This window comes from Excalfactoria chinensis, chromosome 7 (assembly GCF_039878825.1).
Source record: "Excalfactoria chinensis isolate bCotChi1 chromosome 7, bCotChi1.hap2, whole genome shotgun sequence".
NCBI lineage: Eukaryota > Metazoa > Chordata > Aves > Galliformes > Phasianidae > Excalfactoria > Excalfactoria chinensis.
Genome location: NC_092831.1, coordinates 5,159,075 through 5,176,714, shown reverse-complemented (window position 1 = coordinate 5,176,714; position 17,640 = coordinate 5,159,075). Strand labels below are relative to the sequence as shown.

At 44.7% G+C, this 17,640-nt stretch overlaps 1 protein-coding gene across 5 annotated transcripts; it reads left to right on the top strand.

Annotated features, from left to right (window-relative positions):
- The first annotated feature begins 276 nt into the window (after positions 1–276).
- Positions 277–11,029, top strand: LOC140255041 (carnosine N-methyltransferase 2). 5 transcript variants are annotated; one of them, XM_072342318.1, is made up of 9 exons: positions 277–393; positions 860–1,040; positions 2,964–3,025; positions 4,209–4,347; positions 5,953–6,005; positions 7,830–7,937; positions 8,052–8,182; positions 8,548–8,641; positions 9,248–11,029. In XM_072342318.1, the coding sequence occupies exons 2-9, from the start codon at positions 1,015–1,017 to the stop codon at positions 9,601–9,603; spliced, it is 969 nt and encodes a 322-aa protein (XP_072198419.1). In that variant the 5' UTR covers positions 277–393; positions 860–1,014; the 3' UTR covers positions 9,604–11,029. The 5 variants fall into 5 exon arrangements, with proteins under 5 accessions (XP_072198419.1, XP_072198421.1, XP_072198420.1 ...); XM_072342319.1 differs by having other exon boundaries at positions 301–393; positions 751–1,040; XM_072342317.1 differs by lacking the exon at positions 277–393 and adding an exon at positions 2,367–2,527 and having other exon boundaries at positions 922–1,040.
- The last annotated feature ends 6,611 nt before the right edge of the window (positions 11,030–17,640 follow it).

The following is a 17,640-nucleotide window of genomic DNA, read 5'->3' as shown; positions in this document are numbered from 1 at the left end:
GGGGAAACACAGCTGCTTTGTCTTCCTACACAGAGCATCCTTAGCTTTAGACATCACCCTGCAGTAACCCTCAGAGTCCAAAAACCTTCCTTCCTAATTGCACGAAACACGCAGCTCAGCACAGATCTAGCCAGCACCTTGCCAGTACACCCCAAAGCACAGCATGCACGGCTGCCCCGAGGGCTGGCACTGAAGCAGGGCTGTGCACAAGGCCCTCTTGTCCCCTGTGCTTCCAAACAAAGGCTGCTGCTGTGCACTAATGCCAGCTTGGTGCTGGGCCGGGTGACGGAGCGGGCAGGGATTAGCTTCCAGTGAGCACACAGCGAGCTCTCTGAGCACCTCGCAGCTCCCGGACACTGGAGATTCCTCCTCAGCTCCTGTTGCTCCAGAAAGGTTTGGCTGTGGGGTGCTCAGGGCTGCATGGGGATGGGATGGGAGGAGTGCAGGTGGCAGGGGAGCAGCAAGATGGCTTTGATGGGGAATGCAAGGGGCCTGGCTCTATGGCTCCCGGTGGAGCAGGGACACGGGGTCCTGCTCCTTTCCTGTTCCCACTCTCCTTTCCAGGGGCAGCCAGGAGTTCAGATGTTGTCAGGAGGCTGGGAAGTGGAGAAGGAGTTCAAAGCGAATTTAAAAGCAAATTAAATATCCCCTGGATCTGCCCGGTGGCGGCTGACATCCCTCAGCCACTTCCACTGGAGTTATAAAGACTTTACACTCTCACTCTGTCCTTTTATTTCCCCTTGAAAACAGCACAGCTCCCAGCCCAGGCATTTCCAGTGAGGACGGTGCAGCAGACGTCACCACTTGGGCAGGGCTCGGGTTTCCCCTCATCTCTCAAGTGACGCTGCTGTCCCAACAGGTGCTGGCCAGAGGCCACCACCAGTGTCCCCAGAGGTCGAGCAAGAGGCTGGTGCTGGTGGCAATGCTCACCTAGGAGCCGGGTGACACGCCAGCCTCCACACCGTGCCACGAGCTCACGGCCAGGCTAAGGAAGCCCTGGCACCTGCCCACATCATGGATCCCAGCCCTGAGATGAAGAGGTAGGTGGGGTGGGGAAGGGGTCCCTGTGTCACGGGTGACTACATGTGATTTGAGAATAAAAACATGTGTGCCCGCATCCTGGGAGGGATGGGGGTGAGGGAGGCTTTGTGAAGAGAGACCTCCTGCATTTGCACGTGAAGGAATGAAAGAGATCCTGGGATCGTGGTGCAGCACTTCATTCAGCCTCCAGGGATGCAGGAGAGGGACTCCTTGTGCCTCTCTGCCTGCTGCTGCCAGGGGGAGCCTTTGGCTGCCATCCTCAGCGCTTGCAAAGGGTATCCACCTTCCCAACAATGTGTTAATCAGTCTTAGGAACCCTGCGTGCAGAGAAATGCTGAAAGCCTCGGTGGGAGAGTTAATTTGGCATCCTCACTCTTGGTGAATGCTTGTGCTGAACAGGCTGTCCAGGCCATCTGACAGGTCTTCTGTGGTGGCTGGAAACATTTGACCTGTTAGAAACGGAGTATACATCCCCAGACCATCCCTGTGCGGGGGAAATCATGCCATCTCTCAGTATTTTGGTGGGAGATTTATCCTGAAGATCACCTTGCTTGGTTCAGCCAGCTGAGAGGACAAAATAGTCCTCTGTTTCGACAGGCAGAGATGGAAGAGGTCAGAAGGTTTAGTGGAAATTTGAAGAACTGGCCTACAGCCAAGCTGGAGCTTATGGAGGGGGGCTAAGTTCAGGCTCATTATTGCAGAACTTCTGTAAGATCTTTTATGGGGGATCTGAGGTCAAGATGAAAGAACTGAGACCTTTGATCTACCTTGTAGGGGCCTGAAAAGCCCTTTCTACAGGATTTTTATCATGAACTCAGATGAAATGGGAAGTTCTTACAGGAGCCTGGCAGCACCCCAGTGTCTCCAAGTATTTCTGGGACACCTTATTCTATTTTCATTCACCAAAGCAGTGTGTCTTATTTGCACACATGGCCATTTCCATGCTACCTGCTGACAGTCTTTGTGTGCTCGTGTTTCAAAGCCACCATTAAAAGTCTCTCATTTTTCTTTTCCACCTCCTGGCTTATTTCTTATTTGCACAAGAGCTTTTCCATTACAGGGGGAAGTTTAGGATTGCTTACTGCTTTTGCAGACTGTCATGAAGCAGTTTGTAATGGCAAGGCTGTGGGAGCAGCAATGTGGCTAAACCAAGGTTGTATGGGAATATCACTTCTATGTCTTGCTGTTCATCTCACTGAAATGCAGTTCTGCAGAAGATAACTATTTCTCTTTTGTAGGTAGCCTCACCCTAAACTTTCTTTGCAGAAATGAGGTCCTTGCTTCAGTTTCATTTCATACTTTCCTTTTGCGCATCTCTATCATAGATGTGGCACACTGTAAAAGGAAAACGGAGAGGTGACTTCATTGCTGGAAATTTTCACACACTAAAAACTCCCTAAACTAAGAAAGAAAAGAAAATGGCAATGATCCAGTGTCTCCTTTGCCTTTTATCCCTTGAGTCCTATGGATTCTACCAATCACCCAGGTAACAGTTGCAGCCAGGAGAAGCTGAAATTAAAAACCAAACCCTGAAATATTGGGCCAAGAAACGCGCTTCAGAATGCTGAAGCTCCCAATAGCCTTTCTGTAATTTCACTGCTATTTCTTCGACTAAAAGTCTCACAGTTAATCTAATGCCTTTCCTCTGTATTGACTGATGAACGCTTCTTCAGAGGAGGAAGAATCTTCCACCACACATCTCAGGCAAGCATTGGTGCAGATGGGCACTCCATCACTGGCAATTCTCTATGATCAAGAACTTTTAGCTTTCTTTATTGTAGGAAAAGAGCACCAAATAGTATTGATTATCGAGTGAGGCAGATTTGTCCTGGAGTATCTTCCTTTTGTTCTGCATTTTCAATGCAGCTTCAAAAAAGCATGCAGGTTCTTCAAATAACCGAAGTACTATACTTTCCTTACAGGAATAGGTTACCCAGCATGAACTTTGAAGCAGAGATTCTGGCAGATCCACACGATAATTCAGGTATTTGGGAGTAAAAAAAAAAACAAACAAAACAAAATAAGAGATAAAAGTAAAATGCCCATTCACTATATAAATATATCTTAATTCTGTTGGCATCAGAATTGGAAGTTGTTAAAGGAAGAAAAAGAAAGAAACAGGGTGCTACACTGAATGCAGTTCAGGTGATCTATCTGAGATAGATATTGATATCTGTACCTCCAGTTGGGCTGGACTTTGAAGCCCATCCATGTAAGGCTGCACAGTCCTATACAACGTTATCTTATTAGCAGCAACTAAAAGCAGAATTTAAATAAGCAACTCCTGAGAAGGCACAAATGAGGATGAAGATGTTCTGATGAGTCCTGTCCTTCCTCCTCACTTCAGTCAGGAGGAAAAGCTGATTTTTTTTCCCCTTCTTAACACTACCTTTTCAGTGCTGATCTCAGATGTTGAGGCTGGCACTACTGCTGCATCCTTGATGTAGCCATCTGTTTGAGATAGACCCCAGAGACAGCATCTAGCTGAATGGCATCTTCAAGTGAGCCTCAAGTCTTAGTCTTATCACTGCTCCTCAGACTCAAGCAGCTGGCCAGAGCTTGTGCCCTGGCAGGAGCAACATCTTTAAGGATGAGACATCAGGAAAGTAGGTTTTTGCAGTAATTGATTGTAGCCCCTCGAGTTGCCTGGGCCTTGGTTCGGAGCTGGAAATCTTAGTCCGAGTGTATAAGTATGAGCCCATCCAGCATCACCCCTAATAGCAAGTGTGCCAGCAACTGGGGGCTTCATACATCCTGTCCAGCATGTGTGAGAACCACAGCCCTTCCAGAACCTCCTTAGCAATCGTCTTCACCTTTGCCAGAAATACACTCCCTTTCTGCAAAAGTAGCATCCACCTAAACACCTCCAGGAAATTATGGGTACATCTTCCTCAGGGCAACCTGCAGTAATGACCATCACTTAACATGCTGGTGTCAAAGGACATCAAAGAGTAATTTTTGTATCTTTAGTGTCAACAGACTGAGTTTTCACATGAGCCCATGTGCATGGATGGCTCCTGGGCTGTGTGACCTCTTCACCATCTTCCTGAATCTCTGGCTTCTGTTGGGTTGGGCTGGGTTTGGTTTGGTTTCTTCCACGAGGTAAGTGCTTTAATCCTTCCTTTGCCAGGAAGTCACTAACACACCATTCGTATTTGTTTCTCAAGAGCTGTATGTCATTCCTTCCATGAGGAGCCTCACGGCTGAGGAGTATGTAGAGGCCTTTCAGTCATTTTTGGATCACTCAACAGAGCACCAGTGCATGGATGAGTTCAACAAGGAAGTGATGCCACACATCATGGCTGGGTAAGGAGTGTGTCCACTGAGGTGGTAAGGCCATCTGTGATCATGGGAGGGCAGCCTGCCTATAAGGGTCAGCAAACATATTGAAGTATTTACTGGGGCATGAATGAACTTTTAATGCTTTCAAGTTTTGATTCCATTAACAACAGCCTTTCAAATATTCTGTTTAAGCACCAGTTCAATTAATACCCTGTACTGCTTCTCAGCTTATGTAAAGGAAAGAATCAAGACTTTATTTGCATGTCCACTTGCTTTCATTAGTTGATTTTCCAAGGATTAAAGTGTAATGAATTTTTTCCCTCCTTCCTTCCTTCCTTCCTTCCTTCCTTCCTTCCTTCCTTCCTTCCTTCCTTCCTTCCTTCCTTCCTTCCTTCCTTCCTTCCTTCCTTCCTTCCTTCCTTCCTTCCTTCCTTCCTTCCTTCCTTCCTTCCTTCCTTCCTTCCTTCCTTCCTTCCTTCCTTCCTTCCTTCCTTCCTTCCTTCCTTCCTTCCTTCCTTCCTTCCTTCCTTCCTTCCTTCCTTCCTTCCTTCCTTCCTTTTCTCCTATCTATCTATCTATCTATCTATCTATCTATCTATCTATCTATCTATCTATCTATCTATCTATCTATTTATCTGTCTGTCTGTCTGTCTGTCTGTCTGTCTGTCTATTTTTTTGGTTGTTTTTTTCCTCCAAAGGAAAGCTCCCTTGTGTTCTTTTCCTGCTTTTGGGACTTACACATCAGTCCGAAAAAACATCTCTAATTCCATTCTAGTGACTAATTCTTGGTTTTCTCAGTCCCTTAAGACTCCTTATTTCTATCCTGAGTCGATTTGCAATGCTTAAGCATCAAATGATAATCAGGTTTTTGAAGTACTGATGTAATATGCTAAGCCTGTGTGACTGTAGATAGTTTCAGAACAAGCTAGATCCACGCCACAAGAAAAGACTTTCAAGTCTGGATAATTTCTGAATGTTGTGGAAAGTATGTTCTCCTTTGGAAAAAAGGCAGGCAGGTAACTCCAGACCAGACACATCTCTCTGTCTATCTGTCTATCTATCTATCTATCTATCTCTATTGATCTATCTATGTAATGCAATAGAAGTAATAGTAAAGAGAAAAAAAGTGTTTGAGGAAATGTTAGAAGAAATATTTCTTAATGTGAATTTTAAACAATTTTGTTTGCTGGACCAATACAAAATATTACAGCTTAGTATGATGCTAACGAATATGCAGTGTAGAAAACAAAACTTGTCTCCCCAGGGTGCAGAGATTTCCCCATCTTGCCTTGTCCCCACAGCCCCAGCCAGGCACAGCTCTGTCTCTCACTGGGAACTTCTTGCTCTGGGTTTTCTTGAGGCCTTTATGTGTGGTGTCAGCCATACCTTGAAGAAAACTCTGGCAGGGGAATAGAAATCCTATATCCTGCTCCTTACTGTACTTTGAAATATGAGCCTGCTCATACAGGGTAAGCTCCTGCCATGTAGTAAGTTATAGCTGAGTTCCACAGGGATGCTCAGATTTCATGTGGCCCATCTCAGTTAAATTGGGTCAATATGGTATGTTATAATTAAAATATAAAGTTATTTGACACACTGTGGTTGAATAACACGTACTTCTAATTTCAGTCTCGGCAATGGAAAATCGACTATAAACATTCTGGGAGTAGGGAGCGGCACAGGTAAGGAGCTGATCGGCACAGCAGATGCTGGGGAATGGTGGTCCTTGGGGAAAGTGCTACTCTGGTTTTGAGCCATGAGGAGAACTGCTCATGCATTAATAACACTATTTCTTGCAGAAGCCTCTTGATGACTGTCATCTGACTATGTGTGTCTAAAATCAGGGAGTCTTTCATCAGATTAAGTAGGAAAGCATCTCCAAGCCTCACTGGAAAGACTTTGAGTGTCTGGGAGGTTATTCCCACCCAAAGGTCCCATCTTAGGGTCTCCCACCCAAAGGTACTTCCCATTCTATGTTGCTTTCAGGGACACGAGGGGTCATAGAGATGGATTTGGGCCATCTACAACCAGCAGCATGGCACCTAGCCAGCCTCTTCAGGATGGGTTTCTTTGTTACAGCTCTGTCTTTATCCAGAGATTACTAGAGTTTAACTGCAGATGTTATTTCTCCACAGAGAGGAACAATCTTCTGGAAGAAATGGCTTTAAAGCTGTTCTAAATGAACAGTGGAACATCCGGCTTTGCTCCCAGGGAATCTGTAAAAAGTTAAAAAAAGTAGAGAAAAGAAGTAGCAGTTCAAGTTATCAGAGTTCAATTTTGCTTTAAAAAGTATTTTCAGCTGAATTATAAGTGTTAATACTTCTGAGTGCAAGTATTTTTTTCTCACTCTTTCTGCTTGTTTTCCTGAGTAAGACAAAAATAACAGTGGTTGTTTTCCCCTGCTGGGTATATGTTGGAGCATATGAGAAAGCAAGGAGGAAGAATTCATTCAATTCTCAATTTCACTCCTTTCTCCGTATATATTATAACACTGAAATTCTGTCTGACTCCAAGAAAGCGCGAGGGAAAGGAAAATCCTTTACATTACCCTCATTTTTCCTTGTTTCCTCTTCAGGAGAACTTTCAGTTAGAAAGTAAAAGCCCTAAGACATTCTAGCAGGGATGGAGGCTCCCATCTTGCAGTGCTAAAGCTGCCTGAGCCGAACCTGCGCGGGCGGCACGGGAGTGAGCCAGCACGGCACCGAGCAAAAGGTCAAGTGTGATCCCTGACCTTCTGAGGCTTGGACTCTGATTTCACACAGCCTGAATCGGTGTAGTCAACTGAACTATTAATGGGGGTTGTGACCTGCTCTGCATCCTGTAAGGCTGCTGCTTGAACCTGGTCACGCTTTCTCATTCAGCCCATGTTCCCCACGGCTGCTGCAAGCATCTTGGCTGTCAGCTGTTGGTGAGGATCAGGCAGGCTGTGGTTTGCAGGGGATTTCACTCCTGCTTTAGCAGTGCCCCGACGTGGCTTGTGCTGGAGGGCTGCTGCTGGCAGCTTGCTTGCTTTTCTCCAGGAGGCACACGAGCCTGAGAATGGGACAAATCTTGAGCAGCATCACTTGTGTCAGCTTGTGTTGAGTTGTCATGGTCCATCATTTTTGTATCATCAGCATCTTTATATTCAAGCTGGCTGGAATTTCCCTTTTTGAATTCTACTTACTATAACACCTATGAGGGATATCAGTTCTTGTCACAGCTAGTCCAGAAGGTCAGAGAAGACAAGATCTGATGTCTGTGCTGACTCCCTCCTTGCTCCTCATTCTAACTTTGTGTTTTTCCCCAAAGGTTTTGTTTCCTATTGTTTTAAAACATCAATCTTTGATTATTTGAACCTGTTCCTCCTGTGACCCAGAATATTACCATTAATAGGTTTCAGCTCTGTTGCATATCTCTTCCTTATTCTTACTATTATCTGCAAATAATGTTACCTTGCCAGCTGGCATCCTTTCATCCCCACTCAACTGTTTTTTAAAAGTAACAGATTTGTGTTTATTGAATAGGTGAACAGGATCTAAAAATGATCCAGATCCTGCAGGCTGCACACCCAGGGGTCCTTATTAACAACGAAATCATAGAGCCCAACCCGCAGCACGTGGCCACCTACAAAGGTGAGGCATCTCGGGCCACTCTGCCATCTGGAGTATGGCCAAGACCATTGATTTGTATGATCATTTTTTATGCTGCTCTGTGAAATTTGTGTTTGGTTTCTACTTTTTAAACAGAGCTGGTTAATCGAGCTCCAGATCTCCAAGGGGTCTCTTTTACTTGGCACCAGCTTACTTCCTCAGAGTACGAACAACAGGTGAAAGAGAAAAACACACGCAAGAAGTTCGACTTCATCCATATGATTCAGGTAAGATATGCAATACTATTGGTTTTAACCAATCCCTCAGTTTCTTTTGGATGCATTGAGTGGGAAGGACCTGGGCTGAGTGCAGTTTTCCAGCAAGTAATACATTCTGCAACAGCTGTAGAAGTACTAAACACCATTCCCAATCCACCCAGGTCTTGGTCTCTGGTTTGGTGAGTACGGTGTGTGTATGGTGAGCTGTGCAAAGAACTTGCCTAAGAACTTAAAGGGATGCACACATCTTCCAGCCACAAAACTGGCAGCGGTGGGAGGGAAGTGTAAGAGAAGTGTAAAGCACCAGCTCTGCACAGAGTGCACAAGCCTTGCAGAGCTGGAGGAGGAATAACTGCATGCAGCTCTCCCTTCAGATGCTGTACCGTGTGGAAGATATCCCTAACACCATCAAGTTTTTCCACAGCTGCCTCAACCATCAGGGTAAACTCCTGATCATAATTCTGTCAGGTAAGAGAGGCCTCCCATTTTTGCACCGTTGCTATGAAGTATGAGAGCCAGCAATTATTGCCTTGGGATTTCAGTAGCACTAATTCTATAGCAGTTAAACAAAACAAATGTTTTCATGGGCTTGGACTCTTGGACTACAATGTCTGATGGGACCACACGGATATAACCTGCATGCTCTTGCTTCCCTGCATTTAAAGTAGATGAATGACTCTGCGAAATTATTGCCTGGAGAGAAGTGCAGCTGTGCCTGGAAGAAGGCCAGCCCTCATTCATGGTGAAATGAGCACCATGCAAAGACAGCCTGAGCTCTGAGGCTCTCCTCTCCACACAGCAATGGCCAAGACTTGAGCAGAACAAAGGGAGCTGCTTAGACCTGTGGGCTTTGAAAAGGAGGCACTTATAATATTGCCATACTTGGTTGGTTTTTTTTTTTAAGAAGTGTATTTTTCCAGTGTGCCATTCTCGAGCTGGTGGTGTGGTGTATAAAACACAGTTCCCCGTGTTCAGCATTAAGCCTTCCATCAGCTGTAGTGAGGAGGCTGACCCAGGATGATCTTTTTCAGGAGTATGCTTTTAGATGTGCCTGACTTTCCTCCCCCTCTACAGACAGCAGCGGTTGGGCCAGCTTATGGAAGAAGTACAGACATTGCTTGCCTTCAACCGACAGTGGCCACTACATCACCTCCAACAGCATCACAGCGGTTCTGAGGAAGCTTGGCATCAAGTACCACGTTTATGAGTTCCCATCAGACTGGGACATCACTGAGTGCTTTATTGAGGGGGACCCAGCTGGAGGCCGTATGATGGATTTTCTGACAGGGACGAAAAACTTCCTGGGCACAGCACCTGTGGCTCTGCGGAGCCGCCTGCAGGAGGCTCTTTGCCAGCCCGAATGCAGCAGTAGGAAGGATGGGAGAGTCATTTTCTGCAACAATCTCAGTATGATCATAGTGGAATCCTAAAGCCTGGACCAACTTGCAGAGGTGACGTAGGGCAATGCAGTTGTAAGGCAAAGAGGATATGGGCAGGCAGGAGAGCAGGGTTCATCCATCCCAATCAGGGAGGGTGGAACAACCTGTGATGTAAAGGATGATCTCTTTTTCTTCTATCTCATCTAAATCTCCTCTCTTTTAGTTTGAAACCATTTCCTTCTTTCCTGTTATAACTGAGCCTGCTAAGGAGGCTGACTCCTTCTTTCTCATAGACCCCTTTAGATACTTAAAGTCCACTCTCAGGCCTCCCCAGAACCTTCTCTAGGCTGAACAGCCCCAGCTTTCAGCCTGTCCACATAGGAGAGTTGTTCCGTCCTTTGGATCATTTCTGTGGTCCTCCTCTGGATGCACTCTGACAGGTTCATGTCTGTCCTGTACTGAGGACTCCACATCTGGATGCAGTATTCCAGGTGAGGTATCACCAGCACAGAGTAGTGGGGCAGGATTGCCCTCTTCTCCCTGCTGCTCATGCTGCTTTTAATGCAGCCCAGGATACAGTTAGCTTTCTAGGCTGTAAGGGCACATTGCTGGCTCATGTCTAGCTTAGCACTCACCAGTATCCCCAGGTCCTTTTCAGCAGGGCTGTGCTTTATCCTATCATACCCCAGCTTTTATTGATAGTGAAAGTTGCCACTTCCCAGGTGCCTGACCTTGCAATGGGCTTTGTTGAACTTCATGAGGTTCTCCAGGACCCTGCTGGGGCCCTGCTCACTGCTTGAGCCTGTCTACGTCTCTCTGGATGGCATCCCATCCCTCAGGTGTGTTGGCTATACCACACAGCTTGGCATCATCCACAAGCTTGCTAAATGTGCACTCAATCCTGTTGTTGATGTCACTGATGAAGATGTTAAAGAGCACTGGTCCCAGCACTGACTCCTCAGAGACACCACTCATCACTGATCTCCATCCAGACACTGAGCCGTTGACCACCACCCTCTAGTCTGCATCCTCTCTATGCTTTTGATGCTGGGAATTCCAGATTTCTATGCAGACAGCATGTTTACATACCTAAAGATGTGTCCGTATGACACCATATGATGCCCCCACGCCATCTGCATTTATGCACTGGTTTCTTACAACTGTACCTGGACAACATCTGCAAGGTGTCCCCTCTGCTTTGCACCAAGCATGTGCCTCAGTGCACCCTGACAGGAGCACGCTGTTCTGCACTAGGCTATTATTGTTGTGTTTGTTTTTTAATCAGTGTAGTTATTTCCTACCCCAAACATCTCAGCATCTCATAAGAAAGATGTCTTAACATTTTTTTTCCACCTTTTTGTTGGGAGAATTTCTGGATTCTGGGATAATACTTGCCCTGTGCTCGTTCAGGCAGGTATTCATTTTGTTACTTTCTTTCTACTGTTTTTTTTTCTCCATACAAAATAAAAGCCATTTTAAAACAGAAAATGTCACATCTTGCTCTCTGTATACATGGGCTTAGAGAAAATGAAGAGCAAAGAGGTTATTAAGTTAAAAATAGAAAAGAAATGCAAAGTACCATTTTATGGAAACACTGAGTGCTTCTCGTAAGTGAGAAAAGTGACCCTGAGGATGCGTGCAGACACATCAGCATTGCTGCAGCCCATGCCCTGTGCCTGCCCTTGGGGTGACATCACCACGGCACCTACGTTACTTAAATACAATGAATAGGCTCACAATGGTCATATAGGTAAGTCGAAACTTCACTCTGTGCTTTTGGCTATGGAACAAAGAGAAAAGCTGTGGGAAAATGGTAGCATGACATCATCTCTATGAAAGGACCGTGGCTTCATCATCTGTAAGTACTTTTTCTTTGCTGTTGGTCTAAGAAATGTCAATCCGCACCGGAGACCTTCCTTTAGAGCCTCCTCTATCCCATACCTTATGCATAAGCTTCCTGTTTCAATCCATACTATTCTTTTTCCATAGCTGGCTTCTCTGCTTGCTCACAGCACTGAGCAGGGAGTATATGGCTGGCCTGGTGGAAGGGTTAGCATGGCTCCCATCAACATCCTCCCTCCACAGTTTATTAATTCCCACAGTTTATTTCCAAGTGTTTGTGAAGCCTAACTTCACTATTTTATTTTACACCTTGTGAAATAAGAATATATATATATTCTTATTATATATATATATATATTTTATAGCAAATATTAGGCTTCCTTTTCAAGCTTCAAAGTACCACCTAGCTGATGCGTTCCCCCACATCTTCCCTAGCCAAACAGCACTTATGGTCTCACTCCTCCATGGAGTTTCCTGAGCATATAGATGTGTTTCCAGTAAGCAGATGCTGAACAAAAAATCAGTGAGAACAAAATTGACTCATATCTTTGTAAATCCATGCACAAATGCTCAAAAGAAAAGAAGCACTTCAAAGCAGACTGTTCTGTGACAGCCTAGGGAGATGAAATGGGGCACCCCCATTAAAAACACCGCTGCTTAATGCTTTAGCTGCAGTTTTTCTTTTGATTCTTGAAAAGCAAGTCATTTAACAAGTCATTTAACAGCAACTCTTCTTGTACACCTGGAGCAAGTACTATTCTAAGCGTCTATTCCTTTTATTTATATATTTGTTGTTACTTTAATATGGCATGTATTAGCTATTAGTGGTGCTTTTTAAGACACTCTGCCTTCACACATAGAAATTCTGTCTTTGAGGTGACCACGAGAGGGCTGCAGCAGCCAATGGATTGTGTCTGGCTCAGAAAACACTTGGATGCTGAGCTGAAGTAACAGAGCCAAGCAGGCAGGCTCACACTGCTCTGCCTGGGCTCTGCTTGCTTCACTGTACCCATGCATCTGCAAGTTTGTGACTGCTGGGATAGTTTGCTACACAGTATCTGTATTATAGTGTATTTAATAGTGTTTATGGAAACACCAAGCTTTGCTTCAGATGCTAGCCCTGGAGCTCCCTTGGGAGAAGGAAACAGGCAAGAGCTAGATGTGGTAGAGCAGTTCCCACAAAGTTGTACATAGCCTACTCCAGGACTAAAGACTGGTCCTTCTGTATCGGGCCATATCTCTAAAAAGGTGTTTATCACTCTAATTCTTCATCCCAGCAGAGCAGCTCCAGGCTGGCTGGGGAGAGACAGACCATTTTGTTGATGCTCCTTCTGACTTGTCTCACCAAAAAGCACTCAGCCAGACTGGTGCTTGCAGGGTGAGCAGCTCAGGCTCCAGACACATGTTCCTAATAATACCTGCTCCCCTGCTTCCTCTTCCTTGGTCAGTCAGATCAGTTCTGCTGGGAAGTGCTAAAATTCAGATGCGCATCCCTTCAGAAATCACAAAGCAATGGGAAAACAAACCTTACAGCTTATCTCCCAACTATGAATAAATAAGATCAAGCAAGACACCGGACCTGGGGTTGCAGCATGAGCATCCAGAGGCTGTTGTGGGTCATTCCTCCTTCCTCCACAGCTTTATCTGAAGCTTCTGGTTTTAGCAAAAACAGCAGCTGTCCCAAAATGCAAGAAATGTGTTGTTCAGCCTCAGTTCTCCTTTGATTTCACGTTCAAGCAGGAGGGAAATAAATAAATAAATAAATGGATTGATTGATCACTGTATAAGTAAATAAGTAATTAGATAATACTTTAAACATTGCTGCAACATTTTTGAAGAGTACAAGAGAGAACAAGCTCCAGCTGGAAAGACCTCGGGTTTGCAGAACATATGAGGTGGGCAGATCCCAGCGGGGCTTTTCTTATCATCTCTGAGAAAGAACAAGGGAGAGCAGAACAAGAGCTTCATTTCCACTAGTCAGTTCCCGATAGTCTGATGACACTTTTGGTTAGATCTGCCAGCAAGTTTGGAGAGAAAACATATGTTTTGTCATACACTGCAAGGATGGTACCTCTGGTGAATTTAGAGACGTGATAAGGAAAGTTTCAGAGCTGTCTCTCGGTCCCTACTGCTTTGCTAACACTTTTTAGCACTCTGTATGTATCTGTCAACAGCTGATACTATGGATTAAGGCAGATTACAGCTCATTGCTCCGGTGGCTGTTTTCTTCAGGTTTTAACTCAATGGGTATTTTGCCATTGACTTCGCTGTGACAAGACCAGGGCCCTTGTGTTTATGTACACTCTGCAATGTTTTAAACGATTTGATTTTATTATTACAAGGATAAGGGCTAAGAACAAACTGCCTGATGATCCTGATTTGCAGGTGTTTTGCTATAGATAAATATTGACTTTGTTTTGTCGTGCATGTACAGATTGTGCTGTATGCCATTTGGGAAAAGGGGAAGGTATTTGAGGAAATTCAGAGAAAACATCTACAGATTTAATACATTTAACTGACAGACTGTCTACCGACAAGTTGTTCTCTGATTTTCCAAATTGTTTATCCCTTTTTGGAAGGAAAAAAAATCCTTTCAACTCTCATGATCCAACTGAAGGCAGAAATAATTAGCACTGGAGAATCAAACCACTCAGCTGTGAAGAACCTTCAGTCTGAAAACTATTCACCCAAACTTACCCCTACATGACAGGACTTGTTTTTCGACATGCTTAAAAACAGCTACAAGAATATAAATTTCAGCCTAGACATCCTTCCTAAACTTTCTCAGTTTGCAAGATTCCCCTCAAAGCCCTCATCTTTCCTAGCAGAGCATCCTCCCCTCCTTGGCCCTATGAACCCAAAGGAAAGCAAACCTCTCTCCTGCGCCCTGTGGACATGAGGTCGTGGCCAGCCTCCCAGTGTGACTCACTGCCAGAAGTTAATGCAGATTTTTTTGCTTCAGAGCTTAAGGTGACACAAAACAAATGACCTGCTCTCGTCCGGGTGTTTTACGAGGAGAGTGTCACCCCATTACAAATGTCTTAAAACAACAAGCACTGCCAGAGCATAACTTTGCTGCACTTTGTGTAAATTATTCCTGAGCCGGTCCTTAATGTTTATTAATATCACTGATGCTTCTGAAATGTTAAGTAAGGACATTAATGTAACCCGTAGTACAAAGCCATAATAGGGTATTAATGGGAGAGCTCACCTCCACATGGGTGAGCTGTATTGTGGGTCCCAGTGTGTGTAGAAGAGCAGCCACCCCAGGCAAATACAATCTCTGCACTTGTGTTGGACTGGCAGGAATTTAAATAAATCTGCCACCTCCATCACCCAGCAACTAATTATTTTTGAACATAATTAGCATTCATATTGGTACTGGAGTCATGCTCATATATTTCTCAGCACAGTCCCTGAAAGTTTAATATACAAAATGTCACTTGGCTCAGACAAAAAACCCACTTTGACCAGAATCCTGCCCAGGTTAGGGAAAGAAATAGAGAATGTAGAAAGTAACCTTTCCTTTATGACTCATTGTGTTTCTTTCCCATCCACCCTTGCCTTCTGGCAACCTGCTGAGTGGGCACCTCCTGCACAGTAGGTTAAATTCAGATTTGCATTCTGTCTTCCCTTATTAATTAACCTAATTTTCCTTCATACATTTTGCAAAGATGGGCAGTGTATAAACTAATGTCAAGTGCCTCTCTGTGGTTGCTTTTTGTCTTGGTGAAAGCTATCTTTTATTTATTTATCACTTCAGACATGAAGACCATCTGACACCAACAACCATGACCGCTCAGCTCTGCCTGGCATATTTCAGGCCTGGATGAACCATAGATGCCATAAAGTCTCCATGTGTTTAGCACCACGAGGTTCTGAGAGCAGGGTGAGGAAGGGAACCAGCCAGAAGACTTGACCTGCACCAGGCCCATCGCTGGTGGGACAGGAGGCACTCCCCAGTGTTGCAAGGGGAAGAGATGGAGGAAAAGTTTGTTTCACCACACGTAATCCTCTGGAGAAAAAGGATGACACTGAGTCTGTTTCCAGCTGGCAGTTAGCAGCTGGCAAGGCAGAGTTGCTGGGCTGTCAGCTCTCAGAAAGGGGTTTCTTATCTGCTGTTGCAGCAGGTATTGTGGTATCGCTGTCAGGTTGAAGTTGCGCTGGAGCTGCTTGTAGGTGGGTAGAGCTTGGGAAGGGCTTTGCTCTCAGCTCTCTGAAAGCACAGACCCCATGCCTTTTGGGGTACCACTCCTATGGTGCAGCTGCATTCATCCACCTGCCATTAGCATACACCCAACCACAGAAAGGTCTGTCACTTTTTCGCTTCCAAAACCAGGCTAGAAAGTACTGACTGTATTTTTTTCCTGACTGGCAGAGGAACATTTACATCTGAGTACAGAAAGGTTATGTTCACTTGTGTAGCAAAGTGCTGTCCTGTGCTCTGCGTTTCACACCAAGCCTGCCATGAGCTCCCAGCCATAATCACTCCATCCTAATGGGACTCAGATCCATCCTCACAGCCTTCCCTTCCTCACAGGCAGGTTGTGAGGCTGGATCCAGCACTGCCAGCAAGAGGCTTTATTGCTGCAGTGATAAGTGCCATGCCAACACAGTAGCAACAGTAAATAACTTCTCTAAAACTACAAAATGGTCTGACGTTATTAATTGCATCTCAAGCACCTGCAGTGTGTGTGTGGGTCAGGATTGAAAGCAGAGCAGGCTGAAGAACCAAAGCCTCTCTTCCGTCCAATTCCCCCACATCTCTCAGCCCCTTCTGCTCCCATCCAAGTCTTGCTGTTTTCCTGGTGAAAAGATATGTGCAAAGGCGTTCTGTTTCTGCCACCACTTTTTAAGCATTCCAGAGGGATCTACTGTCAGGATGAAGCAAAGATTGAGGAATTTCAGCTTGAGAAATGAAAAGTTGGGGCAAGTTATTAAATACACAAGAACAAGACTCAGAAGGAATTGGAAAATCTTAATGGTTCCTCCTGTCATATACCTTAAAAGCCGTATAAAGTGCAACCTGCTAAGTAGCAAGGGAAAAGCCTGAGTGAAGTGTTACCCAAAACAGAGAAGAACTACAACATCTACAAAACCACACTGTTATCATGGTAGAGCATAACCACCCTGCTTAAAATGCTTTGACAAACAGCAAACGGGCACCTTGCAATGTCATTCATGTAAAAAGGAAGAAGACCACAGCACATTCTGAGTTCCATAAAAGTGGGATCAAAAACACAGCATCAAACTTGTCCTTTTCCAGAGCTGCAAAGCTTCTTTTCTCCTTCCTTTAAAAACAAATGCAAATGCTCTAAATCTTCTCAGCCCTAAGTGCAGATGGTGTCAGATGAAGTCAACAGGAGGCAATGCTTTTAGATGCTTATAAAAAATGTGATTTCATGAGTCTCTCCTTCAGGCTTTTATCTGGTGATGAATGTGCAGAGGGCCTTCATGATGCCCAAAAAGTGGCTGAAGTTCTTTGCAAAGACAGGAGTTGGCCTCAGGGACAGCAGTGCCCTGACACAAAGCTTTACACAAGGCTGAAGCCCACCCTGAGTCGAGACGCTCATGGTGAGTTCCCTGAGTGAAAGCAGATCATATCAGTAGATATCATGTGTTCTTTGAACCTCAGGTACCTCATTTTCTGTCCTCTGCTGTGGCACCTGTCTCACCTGTCTTCATTTGAGCAAAGGAAATTATTTCTTTACAATGGAAATAAAAGTACATTGATACAGGAGTGGGGTGTTTTGTCTATTCAGAGCAAGGGTGGAAAGTTGCGTTCTGGAGTCAGCTTGAATAGATTGAACGTTATGAAGTGTTAATAAGAGAAAGACCTCTCAGAGGAGATAATGCCTTCACCCAATTAATGCTTCCTAATGAACTCATTCTTTGCAGGTTGGTAAAGCGCTTCCAACGTGAAGTTTGCTTCCTGTTATCACTTGTGCCAATAAAAGTCCTGTGAGAATGCTGATGAAAACTGATGGGAATGTGCCTGAAGTGAATTTATTTTGATATTTGACTCATCAGAAATACATATATATATATAAAGGCTCGTACTTTTCAACCAGAAATGCTATTGTGCTATCTCTTCTTGATTTCTGTCCTTTAATACCTCCTCAAATGATACTAAGGCTCCTAGGCACATATCCCTTTGAATTTGAAGATGAGAAAATCCCATGTTTGAAATACTTGGAAATGGATTTTTGTTTGATAACCCATATTTTTGAGGCGGATAGTTACTTT